The 18,910-nt window shown below is 39.0% G+C and overlaps 1 protein-coding gene across 4 annotated transcripts in view; it reads right to left on the bottom strand.

The window, feature by feature from the left end:
• rgs3a (regulator of G protein signaling 3a) overlaps positions 1-18,910 on the bottom strand; it is a 77,610-nt gene that overhangs the window by 38,970 nt on the left and 19,730 nt on the right. For 3 of the 4 annotated variants that reach the window (XM_079580881.1, XM_079580880.1, XM_079580879.1), the window contains 2 exons: positions 18,606-18,649; positions 5,784-5,918 (listed from right to left, as the gene is read on the bottom strand). In XM_079580881.1, coding sequence (XP_079437007.1) covers positions 5,784-5,918; positions 18,606-18,649 — 179 coding nt within the window. Of the gene's footprint in view, positions 1-5,783; positions 5,919-15,161; positions 15,441-18,605; positions 18,650-18,910 lie in introns of those variants that run through there. The other variant, XM_079580882.1, reaches the window with a different exon arrangement.

Here is an 18,910-nt window from a genome sequence, read left to right as displayed (position 1 = left end):
ACACATGCGAGTGGCTGATAACAAGTGTTTCCAGTGACCAAAAAGGAGCGGCAACGCGATTCGACCAGTTAGGTGTGTACGCACCTGAAGAATCTGGGTCAGAAGTTGTGAACAGTAATCTTTTTTTTTTACTTATTTGCCTGATTTTTGCACAAAGATAAAACATATCGCAATAACAACAAATTCCTTTCTTCTATATGACACACAGATCTTTTTTTTCACTTTCACTCTTTCATAGAAGCTTTGAAGGAACCCAAATTAACTCAATCCTAACCCCATTTGAGGCATGTCCCAAACTTAGCGTGCAGTGTGTGATGGCTGTGTTGTAAGCATGCGCAAATGGATCTGTGTGTGTGAGAAAAAAGGAGGCAAAGATCAGTGGAATTCAACTGAGTCTAATTGAGGACAATGGGAAGAAAAGAGCAAGTCTACTCTGAAGACATGAGGAACGTATTGGCTATTGGGAATTGCATGGGCCATTAAATACAGTCTGCATATGTGGAGGAACTCCATTGTTCAGCAATGATATATATACAATGAGAGCTGGATGCTGGAATATAAGTGGGAATGAATAGAAGGAAGCAAGTGAAAAGCCTGCAGAAAAATAAGTATGAAATCATCTTCCTGTTTGAAATATGTGGGTCTGCACAATGCAAGACGATCACAACTTCGGCAATTACAATTCAATGTGAAACAATATGATACAATATCACCAGAAACGTTCATTTACACCGTTAACTTTCATTACATTAAGATCGGACTGTATTAACAAACAATATAAAAACAGCACCTTAATCATAATTTAGCCCTATTTAACATTTAGACTTTTAACAATATAAAAAAAACATTTAAGAAAAAATGTCCATACTATAATTAAAGAGCTTGGATTTTCTCAATATTATGACACATCTTGCAGTTTGTGAAGGGGTTTTCAAATCTGGATTCTCAACCTCAACTCAACTCAACCAGCCCAGTCAACAATATTTGAAAATATCTTCAGATCTTCATCATCATATTTCTAGCACATCCACAACCTCTACAAATATGAATATGACAAGGAAAATGGTATCCTCAGACTAGTTTCCCTCTTGGCTCCGCTCTGGAAATCTCAAACAACACTCACACTTCTTTCCTCTTGAATGCAGCATGTGAGCAGCTGTTGCCAGATGAAGACCCCTAACTCTCTCTGAGCTTCAAAGTCTCATGGAGCTTGCTTTCTCTCTGTCTCCTGCCTTTGTTCCTCCCAATCTGCGTCCCCTGACATTATCAATGTCTCCATGACTTCCCAAGGTATTTTTCATGACACCTCCAAGTAAGTCCCTATTTCTATTTTACACTTGTCATCCTCTGCAGTGAAATTTCTTATTTCATAACCCCAGGCTGGGAGTTTCAGCTTTTCTCAGACTGGTTGTCTTGTTCCACACCAGATTCTGTCTCCTGTCAAATAGTTTCTTGATGGGGTAATTGCTCAGCAAATTGTCACTTCATTCTTTGTCGCTGCATGTGTAGCCCAGCCAACGCGTGTTAATTTTGACTTTTTTTTAATTAGCATTTAGCAGGCTGGGCTTTTGCTTCATTACTACCAATTTAGTTATAAACTAAACTAAAGCCTAATAATGGAAATGGGACAAGTCCCCTGTCAATTAATTCATTTTGGAATGTACTCGTCTCTCTTGTGAGTTGCAGACTGTGCTGTTTTCCTTCTTGACTTAATTCAATTTTAAAATTGAGAGGCTTGTGGTAGCCAGAGTGATGTTTAGTGGCTAATACCTTATACACTAAGGACTTAGTGCCACAACCACAAGAATAACTGATTTGTCTGTCTGCGATCTAGTTATCATCCAAACATGTCATCTGAAGGAATGAATGACAAAAGTCATTATTTATGATTGTGATGAATTATGACTGATAATCTGAAGAATTGTTAATGTGTGCCTCTGTTTAAAATGCAGTGTGCTCTCGTAGTGAGATGCTGCTCATCAAATACTGCACATTCACTGACACTTCCTATCTGCCCACAGCTTCTCTCCTCATTGATCCAGCTCACATCATGCGTACGCCAGCAAGGAGCACTTATTATTCTTTTTTCTTTGCAAAAGATTCATACTGTCTTTTTCGACAAAACTATTATAACTGGTTCTTTTAGAAAGACAGAAGGTTTGTTTACCTGCTTTACGAGTTTCGAACACTATCTGAAAGTAACAAGTATCACCGCTGGATCAGAGAAGCCCTCGAGATCAGGAACTGTGCACCAACATCTATGAACCGGGATGATGGAGCATACACCTTATCCCACACCTGGGATGCCATCCTGGAGAAAGCGTCAGTAGGGGGTACAAGCTCTCCCTACTGACTGGTAAATCCATGTAAGCTGCTATGACACGTCACTTTCACCACTATGTGAAGCTTCTGAGGAAGATCAGGAAGTGTTCGAAACTAGTAAAGCAGGTAAACAAACCTTCTGTCTTTCCAGAAGAACCATATAGAGACTGGGAGAAGCTCACAACACAACAGAGGAAGGCCTTGTGTGCAATAATCTCTGTATCAGCTGCACTTTATTAACTCTGAGTGATCTTCTTGAATGCCGACTGTAACAAGTGAATTTCTCCTTTGTGAGATCAATAAAGGATTATAAGGATTATCTTATCTTATCTTATCTTATCTTATCTTATCTTATCTTATCTTATCTTATCTTATCTTATCTTATCTTATCTTATCTTATCTTATCTTATCTTATCTTATCTTATCTTATCTTATCTTATCTTATCTTATCTTATCTTATCTTATCTTATCTTATCTTCTATTGTTTAAGCACATCACCTTGTCACTTAATTAAACTTTGTCATGACACATTGGAGAACAGTATGACAAAAAGCAGTTCTTCATAGAACTATGCAATAAAAGCATGTACCGGAGTATTGACAGCATTTACCTATGTCATTATGTTACAAGTGTCAACTTCTATCCTGGGAAACTACAGCCAACAAAATGTCGATTAACGTCAGCAAAAAGTCTTGTGGTATTTTGCCAATACTATGGCTTTCTTTTGTCCTCTTGCTGAGAGGAGTGCACTGCCCCCCATCAAACATGGAGTCTGATGAACTGTGCCTTTCCCAGGAAGGAACTACCTCACTTATACCTGTACAAGGCAGAGCATGAAGGAAAGGTAATGTATTATGTAATACCAGAGGCTTGACACTAGATGACTTGAAGCTACTACAATATAAACAAAAACATAAGTCAGAAGATTCTAATTTTACATCATATAAAATTCAGTTTTACAGTTTAAGTAGTACAATTATAAAGCGAGCTTTTGTGATTATATATAAATTGTCCTTACATTTTCGAAGTCCAAACTGTGTCAACCTGAAAAGATTGTGCGATTTAAGCATCTACTGTGAGGAGCACCTGTTTTTGAGAGCCAGGAGTGGCTGAAGGACGTCCACGGTCTGTCTATTGGAAGTGCAGGTTTATTATGCAGCTTCTTTTTGTCGGTCAAAGCAGGCAAGCAAAGAGTTCTAATAGATTCCTCGAAGTGTTCTTGGCTCTCATACAAGGCCAGACAGATTTATTGGCCGATATTCATCCCAAGCAATATCTATTACTGATGTTGCTGATATGGCTAATAATAATAGTAAGAATAATACTGGTCATGTTTCGATCCTTCTGTACTCTGTAAGCTTACTCACTTTCTGTTTGTACGATTTTAACCTCTCAAGCTACATCGTGCTCTCACAGTTCTCACAATGGCCAACTGTAAAGTGAAGTATGTGTATGTTTAACTAACCACAGCGTTTAATGGATTAACTAATGGAAGCCTTGACAGTGTAAAGAGAAAAGAGTAAATAATCCAATAAATTCTGTTATTGATTTGTTGTTATTTGATTTGACACCATTCAACACCTGTCAGAATTACATGGAGCTACATCATGACACAACATGTAGTGCAAAGCTATTCTCTTCTTGTCTACACTTTGAAAGCTTAATTTACATAAAACTAAACCCACTTGAAATCGAATACAAACTGCTTGCCTCTGAGGTACTCTGCAGAACCACAATCAAAAGTGAGCTAATTTATTTTCATGAAAATGCTATGATTAAACATGTTTGCCTTCGGGGCGCCATTCAGTTTCTAATAAATGGAATATTATAGTAAAAGGTTGTGACAACCGCGCCGAGACGCTATACTGACACAAACATGTAAGTAGCTTTGTACATGGCACCACATTGGAAAATCTTTTTTTTTATGAAATAAATCTGTGATTAGATCATTGACAGCATCAAGAGACGGAACTAAAATTAAAATAAATTAATGAACAGTAAATAAAAGTAATGGTAACTAACGTAAAATGTAGGAAAAACGTAGCAATGCAAACCTATTGACATTAGAGCAGGGGTTCTCAAGCGTTCAATGATAAAGCTGAACTAAGAAACTCATGCCCCTAGAGGCCATAAGTGCCACTGCAGGTGTTGTAGCACGTTACGTTTTTTTTACTCAGTAATTGTCCGTGAGAGTAAATTCTACGCTGACAGAAAAGACAAAGGGAGAGAGGGATATTGTACATCCAATTACAAAATGGAGATAATTGTTTTCACTCAAACTTGGCTGTAAATACTGCTAAAGTGGCGCTAGCCCGCAGTTAGCTTTGCCTGTTAGCCAGTTAGCTTCTTCTTCTTGATTCTATTAGTGTGTATTGTGCCTCCGGGTCGGAGCAGGGAAAGTTGCAAGTGTGGTTTTCTGGCCAGAGACACCAGGGGAGATTAAAGACCCCCCAATCATCCCATCAACACTTGTATTACCCCCAGAGGGACTACGGAAACGATTTACTATGGTAAACAAGTTAATTCTTATTGTTTGGAGGCCGCTACAGGACCTTCAGAAATTACATGGGGCACTAGCTGAATAAGAAATAGCCTATGTTTGCCTACTTTTCCATATGACTTCCATTCCCTTTCAGTCCATTATACACAGATTAATAAATGGGCAAATTAACCTTATTGATGAGCTTTTTACCTCCTTCTTTTTTAATTATAATTTTAGTACCACTTTTCTTAAACTTCGTTAAATACTTGATAGCACTCAGCTTGTTGGGTTGAACTTTTGGGCTTTGGGTGGAGCGGTTGCTTTTATCATCTCTCAGAAATGCTCAGAAATGTCAAATACTGAAACACATATAAGTCCTCAGCAAATTGCTTTGACCTCCTAAAAAATTGCCAGTGTTTTTCAATCTCAAAATCCCCATCAAATAACTGTGAAGTAGATTTACCGTATCAGTGTAGTTGATTTCCCTTGGTAAAGCCAAATATGACCTCACAATGCAACAGTAATCTTCCTTATGGCTCCCCAGAAACCGACGAATCAGGGGTGAGTCCAGCGAGCACTTTCAGATCACTTACAATGCAAACTCAGCAGCACTTTGCACCTTTATGGTAATGTGTTTAAGAGTGTGGGTGAAAGAAATTAATCTCACCAGCCATTACTTGTGATTCAGCACTTTCTCCTCTAAACACTTTCTTAATTTCTCAGGGTTGTAATCAATCCCACAGATTTTCCCAAATACCAAAACTACACAAACTGTGCAAATAAAAAACTTTATTTTTTTCCAAATGAGGGAAAAGATGTAACAGATGGATGCTGCTATACATTAGTGTGTGCAGTTCACGGAGCATCTGTTATGGGGGTATGCACAAATATATGCACTGCCATGTGTTCATGTGTGCACAGCGCCACTTTAACCCTTCTTCGGGGACAAAAAAAAAAAAGTATAAGATGTACTACTAACCTGTTCAAACTGCGGACCAGGGGGCTCCCTCCTGTAAAGCTGAAGCTGTTTATCGATGTTGTCCTTCAGACACTGACACACACGGCGCTTCTGGTCGGCTGAATAGGCTTCCAGACTGAGCAGGCAGTCACACTTCTACAGACAGCGGGAGGAAGGGAGGAAGGACAAGGAAGGGAAGGAGACAGAGTTAACGGAGTACACTGGGGGCATCAAAATAAAACAAAAATACTATCTATGGTTCACAGGCAGCTCTATCTCAAAGTTCTAACACATGCTTTTGGTAAAGTATGTCCTTAACTGTCTGCTATTAGCATCAGTGTCATTATTGCTCAAAGTGAAGTTCAGATTCCGCTGTGGTGTGTCATCTGAGCGGACATCACCAGCAAAATGCAGGCAGTAGTGAAATGAGATACAGGGGCCAGGGCCAACTTTGGAAAGAATGAGATTTGCTGGCAAGCTGGATATGTAAGCAGCGGCAAAGATGCTTCTTCACAAACACAGACAATCCAGTCTTGCTGGGGATCAAACATGTGATCACCAGTGGTCAAGCTGTCGATGGAAGAGGACAAACCACTTTCTAAACATCTAAACATCATGAACAAGTCCAATTTGGTTTTGTTATCCTGCTAAAACTTGAGGGGATCTTGGGAATTCATGTTTTACAAGTAAACGGTTGCCTCTACTCTTATTTACTTCTATAGAAAGATTTTGGTTGGACTCATTTGGATTGTAATGTTTATTTATAAAGGCGATACAAGCTAAGTAGGGTTCAGATCATAATTGTAATGTGTTTAAGAACACAATAGCTATTTCTTGTTTTTCTCCAGGCCTAAAAATATCACACAAAAATTGGTCACAAGTATACCTTTCAGAGGTGAAAAAATTACAGTAGCCTGCTCTAGGATTGAAATTGATTTTGGAAATCAATTGCGTTGATATAGAACACCAGCTGTGATGCAATTTTGCTGAAGTGTCTCATTCAGTCTCCTGATGCATATGGGCCGCTTGTTGAAAGCCATGATGGTATTATTTGCACTCTCCTATAGAGATCGGGATATTCCACTGTTACCATGGAGATCCGCCATCTTTGCAGCTGTTAGCATACATTTTCCACTGACTAACATTAGCTAAAAAATAGTATAATAAAAAAGCAGTGGAACAACTCCGTTAGCTGCTGAGTTACTGCCGGTAAATCCATCTAACACACTGTGGTGTCCAAGTGTTTTAATGTGAACAATAACTCCAGTATCATACCTTTTAAACTCTCCATTAGATTATTATTGCTGCTAATCCCATGATGCTTAGCGGTATACATATTGTATGTGTCCCAGAGAAGTATTCATCAGCAGTCAAGATTATTCTTAAAGCTATAGCTATGCCAGAATTGCATTTATGCAATTCTGGATGGTCTGAGGACTTTTATTCATTGAGTGACTGAATGCAGACAGAACAAACACAAATGAATTAACAGGCATATCTATGGTATAAATAGCATTTTAAAATAACCATGCTTTGTGAAAAATATAAACAGCCACTGACTTTCTAAATCCTTCATGGCAAATTGGTCATATGTGAATAATACAGTAAAATGCATGAGTGGCTTATGTTTGCCACAGAACATTGCCTCATATGGACAGGTTTTTCCAAGCAATCCCCTGCAGTGTGTCCTGCATTAGAGCAAACACATCTGTGATGCAGTAGCTGTGAGTCCCAGAGGCCTGTACACACCTGCATCTACAGACGCACACGGCACATCACAGTGACCCAGCTCAATGTGGCACACTACACCAATCTAACACTAAAAGCACAATAAAAAATACTGTCCTTCTTTCACACTTGCAAGGTTAGGGTGAGCAAAGCCATGGGACGATCCGTCTGGGATTCAGAAACTGGATTATTTATTTATCTATTCATTCATTCATTCATTCATTCAGTCATTCATTATTTAACCTTTAGATTTAGATTCAGTTTTATTCAGACATTTGCTAATTTTTCCATGTAAAGAGAGGAATATATATATATATATATAATATTAAATTAAATAGGCAATCCCAGTTTATTTGACCAGGAAGTCCCTTGAGATAAAGTTAAGTGTCTTGCTTAATGCACCAGTGGGAGTTCACAGCCGACCTCTGGGACTTGGGCTGAATATATACTAACTGAGCTACAACTCTCCAACAAATTATTGTAAGGTAATTTTGTTCTTACTGAATGTTGGCACTGTCTAAAAATGATCCAACAGGAACAATCACTTGAAGCTTCGTCAATCATGACTGCACAATTCCACACTGTGAGTCGGCTTTTTCAGAAAAGACGTGGAACTCACCACCCACTGAAGTTAAAACCATATCTGAATTAAAAATGTTCATCTCTCAGGTTAAGTCGAAGCAGAACTGAGTTTGTGTGAATTGATGATTTGTATTACATGTAGGTTTTTAGAAAGAAATTGAAAAGGAACTACACATGTAATTTTAATGTTGTGCAGAAAGGCCCAACCAGCAACTGGAGTTCAAAATTAGCACTAGCTATACATTCTTTTTGCATAGCGTCTCCTACGAACTGTATTCACACACGTGAGGTCAACCGAGTCTCTTGCCACGTTATGGTAAAAGCAGGGAAGGATTTGAACTAATTGTTGACCAACCATGACCACTTCATCTAAGGAGTGACAAGTCATTTCCAAAAATACATTTGTTTGGAGTTCAGACTAAAAAATTATCAGGTGTAAAAGTGGGACACAGAAACAGGGCATCCACAAAGATTTACATAAATCATCCACTGACATCATCGTGATAAATCTCATATGACAAAGCACAGTCCATGATTAATGCATCTTTTCTAGTTCAAGTAGAATCCTCAACTACTCAGGCAACAATTAGGGACATGCTAGCGCTGCATGGAGTTTTAAACAGACCTTTCAGATTCAGCTCAGCGCAAACATGAAATCTGAAATGCATTTAAGAACATGTTTGTAGAGGTCAAACTACATCATTATCAGGTTTTAAACTGGGTAAATCCTTAGGGAGACAGATTTGTTGGTGTTTTCATATGACAGTTTTCATTAAACAATTGCCTTGTGCTAAGGCATGACTAAGGCATTTGGGCGGCACGGTGGTGCAGCGGTTAGCGTGCACGCCTCACAGCAAGAACGTCCCGGGTTCGATTCCCACCTGGATGGGGCCTTTCTGTGTGGAGTTTGCATGTTCTCCCCCTGCCTGCGTAGGTTTCCTCCGGGTACTCCGGTTTCCCCTACCACTAAAAACATGTATAATAGATTCCCCTCTGGGGCCAGGACTCCCCTGAAAAAGAGATTCTTAATCTCAGTGGGACTATCCTGGTTAAATAAAGGTCAATAAATAAATGATGACAGAATTGAAAAAGAAATAGCTGAAATAAGTATAATGGACTGTAGGCTTTGCCTGATGGTTTTATATCATAATCTGCACAGCTTTATGTGTTTTCAAAGAATGTTACATGTTATGCTTTACAAAAGAGCAAAAGGAGAAACAACTGATTAATAGTTTGTATAATTGTGATTTTAATACTACCAAAAATAACCACAACCCTAGTTATGCTCTTTCTATAACTTTGTTTTGTTGACAGCAGTGTGAAGGGAGGGGCAGCACGGGGAGACACGGGATCAGAAGAGACTGAATCTTTTTTTCTTTCTATTTCCAACTATTTAAAACATTTGTGTTCAGGTTTTTGTTTTACGAGTGGTTAGAAATGCCATTACAACATGGCTGGAGCTCTTCTGGAGCTTTTTAAGGGATTTGTGATGCTTAAGATTTAACATTCATCTGGGAGGAATTAAATTAGTGCAAGTGGCAAAACAATATGCATGTATACACCCAGTACTCTCACTCAGAACAAATCTTCTTTGCTTCTAGGGCATTTGAGGTTTAAAAATAATTCTGAGGAATCTCTAAAACTGTGGGGAAACAAGTCATTGGGGAATTTAAACGGCTTCAGTGTATTTAGCTGCATCCGGTCATCAGTCTGAGCATGAAGGGTAGATGAAGTTCAACAACATGGTATATTAGCTTGACAGCGGACTCAACTTCTTTGGCTTATGTACATAAATCCCCTGGTCCATGAGATAAACATGAAAGCTAATGACACCAAATTCAATGAATGGTCACTGGTCTGCCTTGGAGTGGCTAAAAATACAGACAGCATTTCCCCGTAATCAGATTGATTAAAGTGCTCCTTGGTTGAAGCCCTCCCCTGAGCCATCTGGCAGATGAGTTTTCACTGTGTCATTGTATTGCTGTCAACACGGCTTATGCCTTTTGATACTATTTAGCATGGTTTCAGCGCCAACTAATGTACCTGTTATTTAGCCCAGGCCACTGTTAAGTAGCTACATTTAATTCAAGTGATGATGGCTTTTAAATGTTGGCCTTTTTTGGCGCACACACATGAGTTTTTTCATGTACACAGATAACTCATTGAGACATTGAGAGATTTTTTTTCTTTTTCATAAAACCATTGGTTCACTGTGATCAATCATCTCCCATAGTATTACTGCATTTATAAGTATATCTAGGTATATAACTAACAAAAACTACAATCTCAAAGGGCAGGAGCCGCTGACAGAATGAGACACAAGTGGACCATAGCCACCTGACAGGTCCAGCTGCTGTGAGCAAAGAGCGGAAACAAAAGAAGACACTGTCAGGTTGCTGCTCTCAATTCATACCCATCAAAATTACCGGCACAGGCTGAGAGCTGTCAGATTTTTCTCCAGTGAACGTCCATCAAATCATTGTGGTAATGACACACCTGGAAAGTCCACTCGATGTTACACCTGTCCCTGATAAAAATGGTAGTCATTAAAATGATTCACCAAGATGTGTCTTAGAGTAAGGTCCGGATACATTTTTAAGAACAGCAAATTTGCCGGTAAACACAAATCAGGTATTTTTCTATACATACATTGGAGCACACACTGGTGTAGCTACCTTAACTTCATACGTCATCTCAGTGTCCTCCATAGCCCTATAATCAAGTCATCTTAATGAACCAGTAAAAGGGATGTCGTCAGTGCTGTTCTTGTCACAAGCTCTGAGACCTCAATCATCTCCAAGTACGTAGACTGTAGGAACTACAGTGGTCAGAAGTAATATCATTCTTCACCAACTTTTACTATTTTGTTGATTGTTTTAACAGAAGATGGATTTTAATCATTTAAAGAAGAACTAAGTAACTTGTTTACCTTAATAAATCCTTTCCGTAGTCCCTCTGGGGTTAATACAAGTGTTAATGGGACGATTGGGGGGTTCTTTCATCTCCCCCTGGTGTCTCTGGCTAGAAAACCACCACTGCAACTTTCCTGCCTCCGGGTCAGAGTCACCAATTCACACTAATGGAATCACGAAGAAGAAGCAAACAGGCTAACGGGCAAAGCTAACTGCGGGATAGCGCCACTTAAACAGTATTAACAGCCAAGTTTGAGTGAAAAAATGTATCTCCATTGTGTAATTTGGATGTACAATGTCTCTTTCTCCCTTTGTCTTTTCTGTCTGCATAGTATTTACTCTCACGGACAATTAATGAGTAAAAAAACGCAACATCCTATGACATCTGCAGTGGTGCTTATGGCCTCTAGGGGCATGACTGCTTTATGTAGGTAGATAGGTATAGACTTAAAGGGATGTTGAAACTAAGTATTTTCCTCCCCCTATATATATAAGGGGTAGGTTTACTATAAGTTCTTGAACTTCTTCCTACTCCTTTTGAGCACAAAGTCTTGTTTTGTATTTTTTTTCTGTCTGTAAAATGTTGACATACTTTTTTCTGCTCAAATGAATAAATAAATGTAAAAAAAAGGAAATATGTTCCAGCCATGTCCTAATGTGTTGAATGAGCCCAGACCGGTTCACCACAACTGCCTCTAAAAACCTGCACTGTCACTCAAAAAGGTGCTAATTCGGGTACGAAGTGCTGTCATGCACGAGCTTAATATAGACACTGCAGTTACGTGTAAGACCTGAGGTGGCAGTAGTGAGCGTAAAATGACCAACTTGCATCTAGTCTCTTTAAAGGCACACTGCATAACATTTCGGACTATACAGTTGCCACATGCTCCTAATGAGCAGCTCAAAACAGATAATGCTATTTCTGTAGTGGATAATCAAAGGATGGATTTGGATGAGGAGCTAACCTGTTTAAATCTCAAACTCTGCTGACTTTAGTCACATCTCCATGGAGACGAGCCGGAGACGTACCCACTCCCGGTAAAGTTAGTCATGTCTTAGGAGAGCTGAGCCGCTCACAGCAAAAGCACATGTTTGTTTGTACATTTATGAGGTATTTTTCAATGTCATAAAAAAAATGCTTGTATTTCAATTTTATGTACGCGGTGCGGCTTTAAGTAGGTACAGACCAGTTGCGTTTTCTCCTTTGTCACAAGAGCAAGTTCTATTTCCAAACACACTTCATAAGGGTCAGAGAAAGGTAACCATGGTTCACATCCAGTTCTCATGCCTGACTGTCTTATGACCGGCTGCTACATGAATAATTTCTTCCTCTTCCAAGTAAGGCGATGACATAGGCATCTTGTGATATGACATACAGTATATATACGTAGCACCTATAAACAAGTTAAAGAACAAAGACGTATAAAGGAGCATGCTGTTTCAATTCCCTATATAGCTCGATAAGGAGGATGATGAGCACATGACACTGCCCCGAGAAACTTTTCTAAAGCCATACTGTTTTCAGCAAGTCTTCATTCCATTGGTCCTATTTATAGACTCTGTATCCAGGTTTCCAGATCCTTTGCTATTTGCACATAATCAAATCAGTTGTGCTTTTATTGCATAAGCTTTGAAGAGTTTTGTAGAGGACAATATTGCTTTATTCATTCACAAAATAATTTATCATCATTTATATTGGTATAACACGTTGACGCAATTTAATACTGTTTGCGCATAATTTTACATAAAATATTAAATAAATAATGATTTAATAAATCTACTAAGCACACACTTCCATCAATGTCAATGAATAATTCAGGCTGTGATTACTGCTGGGCTTGAACCATCTGATGAAGCAGAAAGATAAACCAATAAACGGCTAATATGCTCAGACCGCAGATTTTAAAGCTTGATTTGGATTTGAGGGAAATAAAACATGTTGCTGTTCACATTTTAAATGAACACAGCCAAAGGAGCCAACACAATTATAACCCTAATTGTTTTACGAAGAAGGGAAGACATTTTGGGGTTGATGTCCAGTTATGGGAAGTTTCCATGACACAGGAACTTCATTCATAATTCCCATTGGCCGGAGTATTTTTTAATGGGTGGCCCAGTCGAGGAATGCAGCCGGTATATGCTGCTGTTGTTTTCCTTCTTGCTCCCATCTTATTTATTGGATAAAGTAATGACATTTGATGCTGACACATTCGAAAAAAAATCATCAAATCTGTGTCACACGTTCAGATACAGGCAAAAACAAAGAAATACATGGATTTGTGTCACTTTGAACAGTTTGTACGTAGATTATTCACTTTTTGGAGTCCATCTTTAAAATATCTATTCAGATGTTTAGCCGTTGTCATTGCCAAGCCTAATAAATCACAGTGCGCCACAATTTGTGACCTAAGAGGAGGTATAGTTCGAGATAAGGTATCTCAGTGCTAAAAGACCCAGGAGAAACTGCTCCCGCCTCAGTCCCTGTTATTGATAGGTTCCATAAAGCAGGCATTCTGCTGACATGGGCCCCTGGACACAAATTATTCATAATATGCCCTGAAGCCAGCAAGGATTAGAAAACACTTTGGATGGCGCTGGAGTTCAATTCAGAAACAGACAAAAAAAAGTAATAACCTAAACCACAAAACTTATCTATGCAGATCAGATAACTTATCACTAGTAGGCAACAATACAGCAGTAGTAAATACAAAATAATACTACATGGGATTATCATTGCATTGGTATGTGCCAATAACAATCTGTAACAAAAACTGTTGATGCAAAGCTTAGTAAGTTCATTACTGCCACGTATTTCCAGTCACTTTGTCCTGTTTATTCATTTGCATGTTAATGAATAAGGTAGTTGTGTTATTTAATAGCATCACAATAATAAAACGCATGGAAAACAACCATGCCTCGACAGGTAATTCAAAGTTTTTTGCATCTCATACATTGTTCCAGACTATGAATAGTGTGACCTTTTCCTGTACACAGCTCAAAACAAATGGAGTATTTGTATGCAAAGCACTGCCTGCACCACGCCAGGCCTGATCACACAGCCCGCTGACTGCTCACCGGCCTACACACACCACCGCCACTGTGATTTCACCTAGTTTGGAACGAGCTCTCACTTCTGCACGCCTTCTCTTTCTGTTATCACATTGGATACATCTGGTTTCAGATTTATTGTGAACTTAAACTACCAGGTAAGTAGTAATGCAGTACTACAGTGAGCGCCTGAATACTAGACAGTCGGCCATTACATACCATGTTTTCTGGACTATAAATCACTCTGGAGTATAAGTTGCACCAGCATTGGCAACTACCTGGGCATGGAGGTGGAACTGCTCCGTTGACAAGCCTCTCCCGGCAGCACTTTGTTCAAGCACCCATTTGCAAACTCGTTCCTCAAGCTATGGCCATCTTTTAGCCCGAGATCAGCTTTTTTTGCTTCTTCATTGCAGTAACAGCAGCCTCCACTTTTTGCCTGTCCCTCACAAGCTTCTCACTCCCTCCAAACTCTCTTTCTGCTGCTTGATTACCGTGTTTTAAATTTTGGTGGTACAGGAGTAGCAGATACTGGTACATAAGCCTAGAGTGCCCTCTAGTGGCTGTCAGTGTGAAACATGTGAAATTATAAACTTTTATATATAAGTCGCGCTTGAGTATATGTCGCACCCCCAGCCAAACTATGAAAAAGAAAGTGCGACCTATAGTCTGGAAAATACAGTACTAAATGACAACAGGAACATTTAAAAGAAAAATAAGACAAACATTAAAAAGAAAAATAAGACAAATGAGCTTTGAGTTTTACATAAGTGCTCATGAGACAAGAGTGGCAGTAATCATGCAGTTTGTTTTGGTTTAGTGTGAAACTACAAATCATCCATGAAGGAAACTAAACACACAAGTCTGTGCCAGGGTCACTGTTTGTAAGAAAAACAAAACAAAGAAGTCAATTCTATTAAAAATAAAACACGATTACTGTCCCTGGCTTTTAGTACGTTTATAGGAGGATTAATGAACCTTTTTGTTGAGATGACTGTGCCCAAAACAAAAACTCACAGGATACTGAATAAAATTTCTCATCCTCCGAGTCGCACAGATAGTATTGCTTTCATAACTTCTACATCGATTGCCTGAAAAAGCGCAGCCAGCAGCACAGCGTATCACTTACATCTCCAGAGTCTGACAGAAGATGCTTCTGAAGCGAACTCGATTCCCGGGTAAACTTTCCTTTCTTGGGCCCCACACGGTCAACCACGTTGCCCATGTTTGACCTGATGACTAACAAACGATCCTATGCCCTCCACTTGTCAAAACAGTATCCTCAGCTCGTCTCCGCTGCCTGTTTTCACCTCACCTGCACAGACGATTCTTGCCTCCTTTCTCTTTTTTTTTTTTTTTTACGTCACTGACACACTTGCTCGTCTAAAACACAAAGACACCATCGCACCCCTATCCGCACTCTTTGTAAATCTGGGTTACATCTACTCCGTTTCGGGCCACTGCTAAAAAAGGACGACCTCCAACAAGGAAAGAGAAGGTCAAGAGGAGGGAAAGGAGAGCGGACGAGGACAGAATTCAAACTACGAATGTATGAAAAATGAAAGCAGAGACGGTTGGAATGAGTTTAAAAACACAGGTTGCACAACCGGTCTAGTGATCAACAGGGGATCTTTGAATAAACGAGTTACAGTAATGGTCGAGTCAATATTACAGTGAGTGTTCTCTTTTGGGATTAACTTACATAATGCCATTCTCAGGATTCCTGTCTTTTCTCTCGGGTATTGTCTTTTGGAATCTATGCACCGATTGCTTTCTTTAATTATGAATTGCAGCACTCTTATGATTAAAACACACGACATTTGTTAAAACAGCATAAACTCTACAGATTTGCTTTTTCATGTTCTTCGCCAACTTTTCTTTCTTTTTTTACTAAAAGAAGCATCATGTTGCCCACTTCTAACCATTACTTCCTTTGCTAAGAGTATCCCTAATATATTACAACTACTGGTGATGGTAACAAGAAAATCAATGTCCTTTATGTTGGTATCTTTACTGATCAATAACATGATAAAGCAGTTATTTTCTCGCCACTGGGCTATGGCGCACAAAAAGGAAATGAATTCCCCTGTACTAGAAACAAAAAGATTGGTGACACATCTGTAGAGATCAGTGTCCGTGATATCTTTGTGAAATATATGATAACCAGAGGCCGTGAACCTCTGCAGCTGCTTGATAGTCATCTTATAGTATGTATCTGTGACGACCGGTATACGCTTCCAATCTGTCCCCTCTCCTTTTCTCTGTTTTTATTTATTTTTCATTCAGAGCACACGTGACCTTTGTGCACAAGCCTGAAAGAACAATTCAATTAGAGTCTATTACATTACACACATTTGTTGTTGGACACACTCACAGGCACACACACACACACACACACACACACACACACACACACACACACACACACACACACACACACACACACACACACACACACACACACACACACACACACACACACACACACACACCCCTCAAACCAATGAGGCATACTTCAATAACATCTTCTCCTTATCAGCAGAACTCAGTGCAGTGCAGTCGACGCTCGAGAAGACCCCATGTGGGCATTTCCTCTCAACATGTGCTGTTGTTTATCTGCTCATCTGCATCACTCTGTAGCCTTTTAAGCTCAAAGTGACGCACCTTTCAATAGGAAGTAATGTGTGCAGTGTTGCAGCAGTTAGTGTTTGCTCCCCCAGGAACTGAATGAACTGCTGAGATGGGGAATCATGTCTTACGGCAAATACGTGTGTGTGTGTGTGTGTGTGTGTGCGTGTGTGTGTGTGCGTGTGTGTGTGTGTGTGTGTGTGTGTGTGTGTGTGTGTGTGCGCTATAGTGTCAGAGAAGCTGATAGGACATGATGATATGGCAGGAAATGGGAAGCTTTTTTCCAATGTTCTCTGAATGAAAGAATCAAATTATGCTGGTTGTCCACATTCAGAAGACATTACTTTTAACAATACTTTTATCTGATTCAGTTATTACGACCACAAACTCATATAAAAACAACAAAACCACTAACATTTTTTTTTTCATCTAATCTATACCTTGTGCATAGCTTTTAACCTCTTAATTTTCTCCAGTTCAGCTTTACCCAAAGTTTACAGCCTATAAGGCCAATGTAATGCCACATTTGAAAGCTAAGACCTACAAAACTCCTTATTCACATCAAGATAATCACATTTTTCATCACTTTTTTGTCGCTCTTTTGTGGCTTTTTGTTGTGTTTTTGTCACTTCTTGGTCATGTTTTTGCTGCTCTTCTGTTGCATTTTCATCCTTGTTTTCGTCTCATTTCGTCTCTATTTTGACACTTTCTTCTTCTAAACTTTTAGATCTGCATAATGCCAAACTGGAGAAAATGTCCTCTGTTCAGGCGGGAGTTAAGAGTAATTTTATAAGCAAATCAAAACGGGAGAGATAACAATTTTTCAGCCCTGGCTAATCCAGCTGTTTCACTAAACCACAGGAAAACAGGGAACATGGTTTTATCATTTCCACAAACAAAGCTTGTTTTGCATCAGATATGGGCACTCCTTTGTGTGGTCCATGGGTCCACTAGGCGTGTTTCTGTTTTATTGCTTAATTTTCACTTTTGCTCCAAATGCAGCACAGTATGATGTGTGAACCAGCTGACCAACAACTGAGGTGGTTCATGTAGCCGTAAAGATTACTACACTCAAATAAGAGTAAAATCCTCCCTCAAGAAGTAAAAAGGTTAGTTAACTTGCAATAGTGGTTGTTTGTGAATTGGCTTTCTTTTTCTTTCTTTCTTTGTGATGTACTCGTGTATGAGAAGCGCTTCATAAATAAAGTTTGATTTGATGTATTTAAGATGCTATTTGAGTTCAATTATTTTGGTTTTCTTAAAGGAAGTTAAAAATGTTACACAAAAACTTCACTGGACAAGGTCTTAACAAGAAAAAGTTTCACTCTTGAAAAGAAATGCATCTTTATATTAATGTAGATGTGCTACTTTCTTAATAGACACAGTAAGTAGATCTGGTGCCTACAAATAAAATGGTACCATAATTGCTTTGTTACATCAGTGCAAGATGATGGAACTGTTTTCCTCTGCAGTGGAAAACAAAGTCACTACCCCCACCTACAGAGGCTTTCAATAACTGCAAGTGGAAAGAAATGGCTCAACATTTGCCACACTACGACTTACAGATTACAGATAATTTACCACTAGAACATCTAGAGTACACACATGTCACAGCACATGTCAAAATCATTTTGTTTTTTATAATAAGTTACATGAGGATGAAGTTAAAAGGTTACCCAGCACAACCCCGTCAAAGCCAGAAATATCCAATGATTACCCAGGGTTTCTGCCAGTGGAGAATATTACATTGGAGAGTTTGTCCTCTGAGCGTGAGTACATCAACAATGACATTTTCAGTAGGCCTGGCTGCTAATCTAGTCTGCCAGTAATTTCATTTCCAGCACAGACATTTGTCCCTCTGGCTCAGACACTATATGACTTGCCTTTTTTCCTTCTTATTTCCCCGAAATAAATGCGCTATAAACTGTACATGTAAGCTTCTTACCTCAGTCATGTGGATTAGGTAGAATCTAAGTTCTTCAACATAATCTGGAAAACAAACACAAGAACATTTTGATGTAACTTTTGTTGACAGTCAGTTTGTTTTGTGTTGTATCAATGCTAACTAGCTACAAAAGCTATCAATTAGGTTATGTAGCTAATTGGATGGATATGGTGTCATATTATAATGCAGTTATACAGAATATTGAATTGCAATAAAATGTTATTGTAAAACATAACTATGTAAGTTTACAATGTGAAAGAAATCTGCACAATGTAAATGAATACCCAAGATTTTGAACTGATGTG

This window comes from Gobius niger, assembly GCF_951799975.1.
Source record: "Gobius niger genome assembly, chromosome: 2".
NCBI lineage: Eukaryota > Metazoa > Chordata > Actinopteri > Gobiiformes > Gobiidae > Gobius > Gobius niger.
This window is presented reverse-complemented; position numbering and strand designations above follow the sequence as displayed.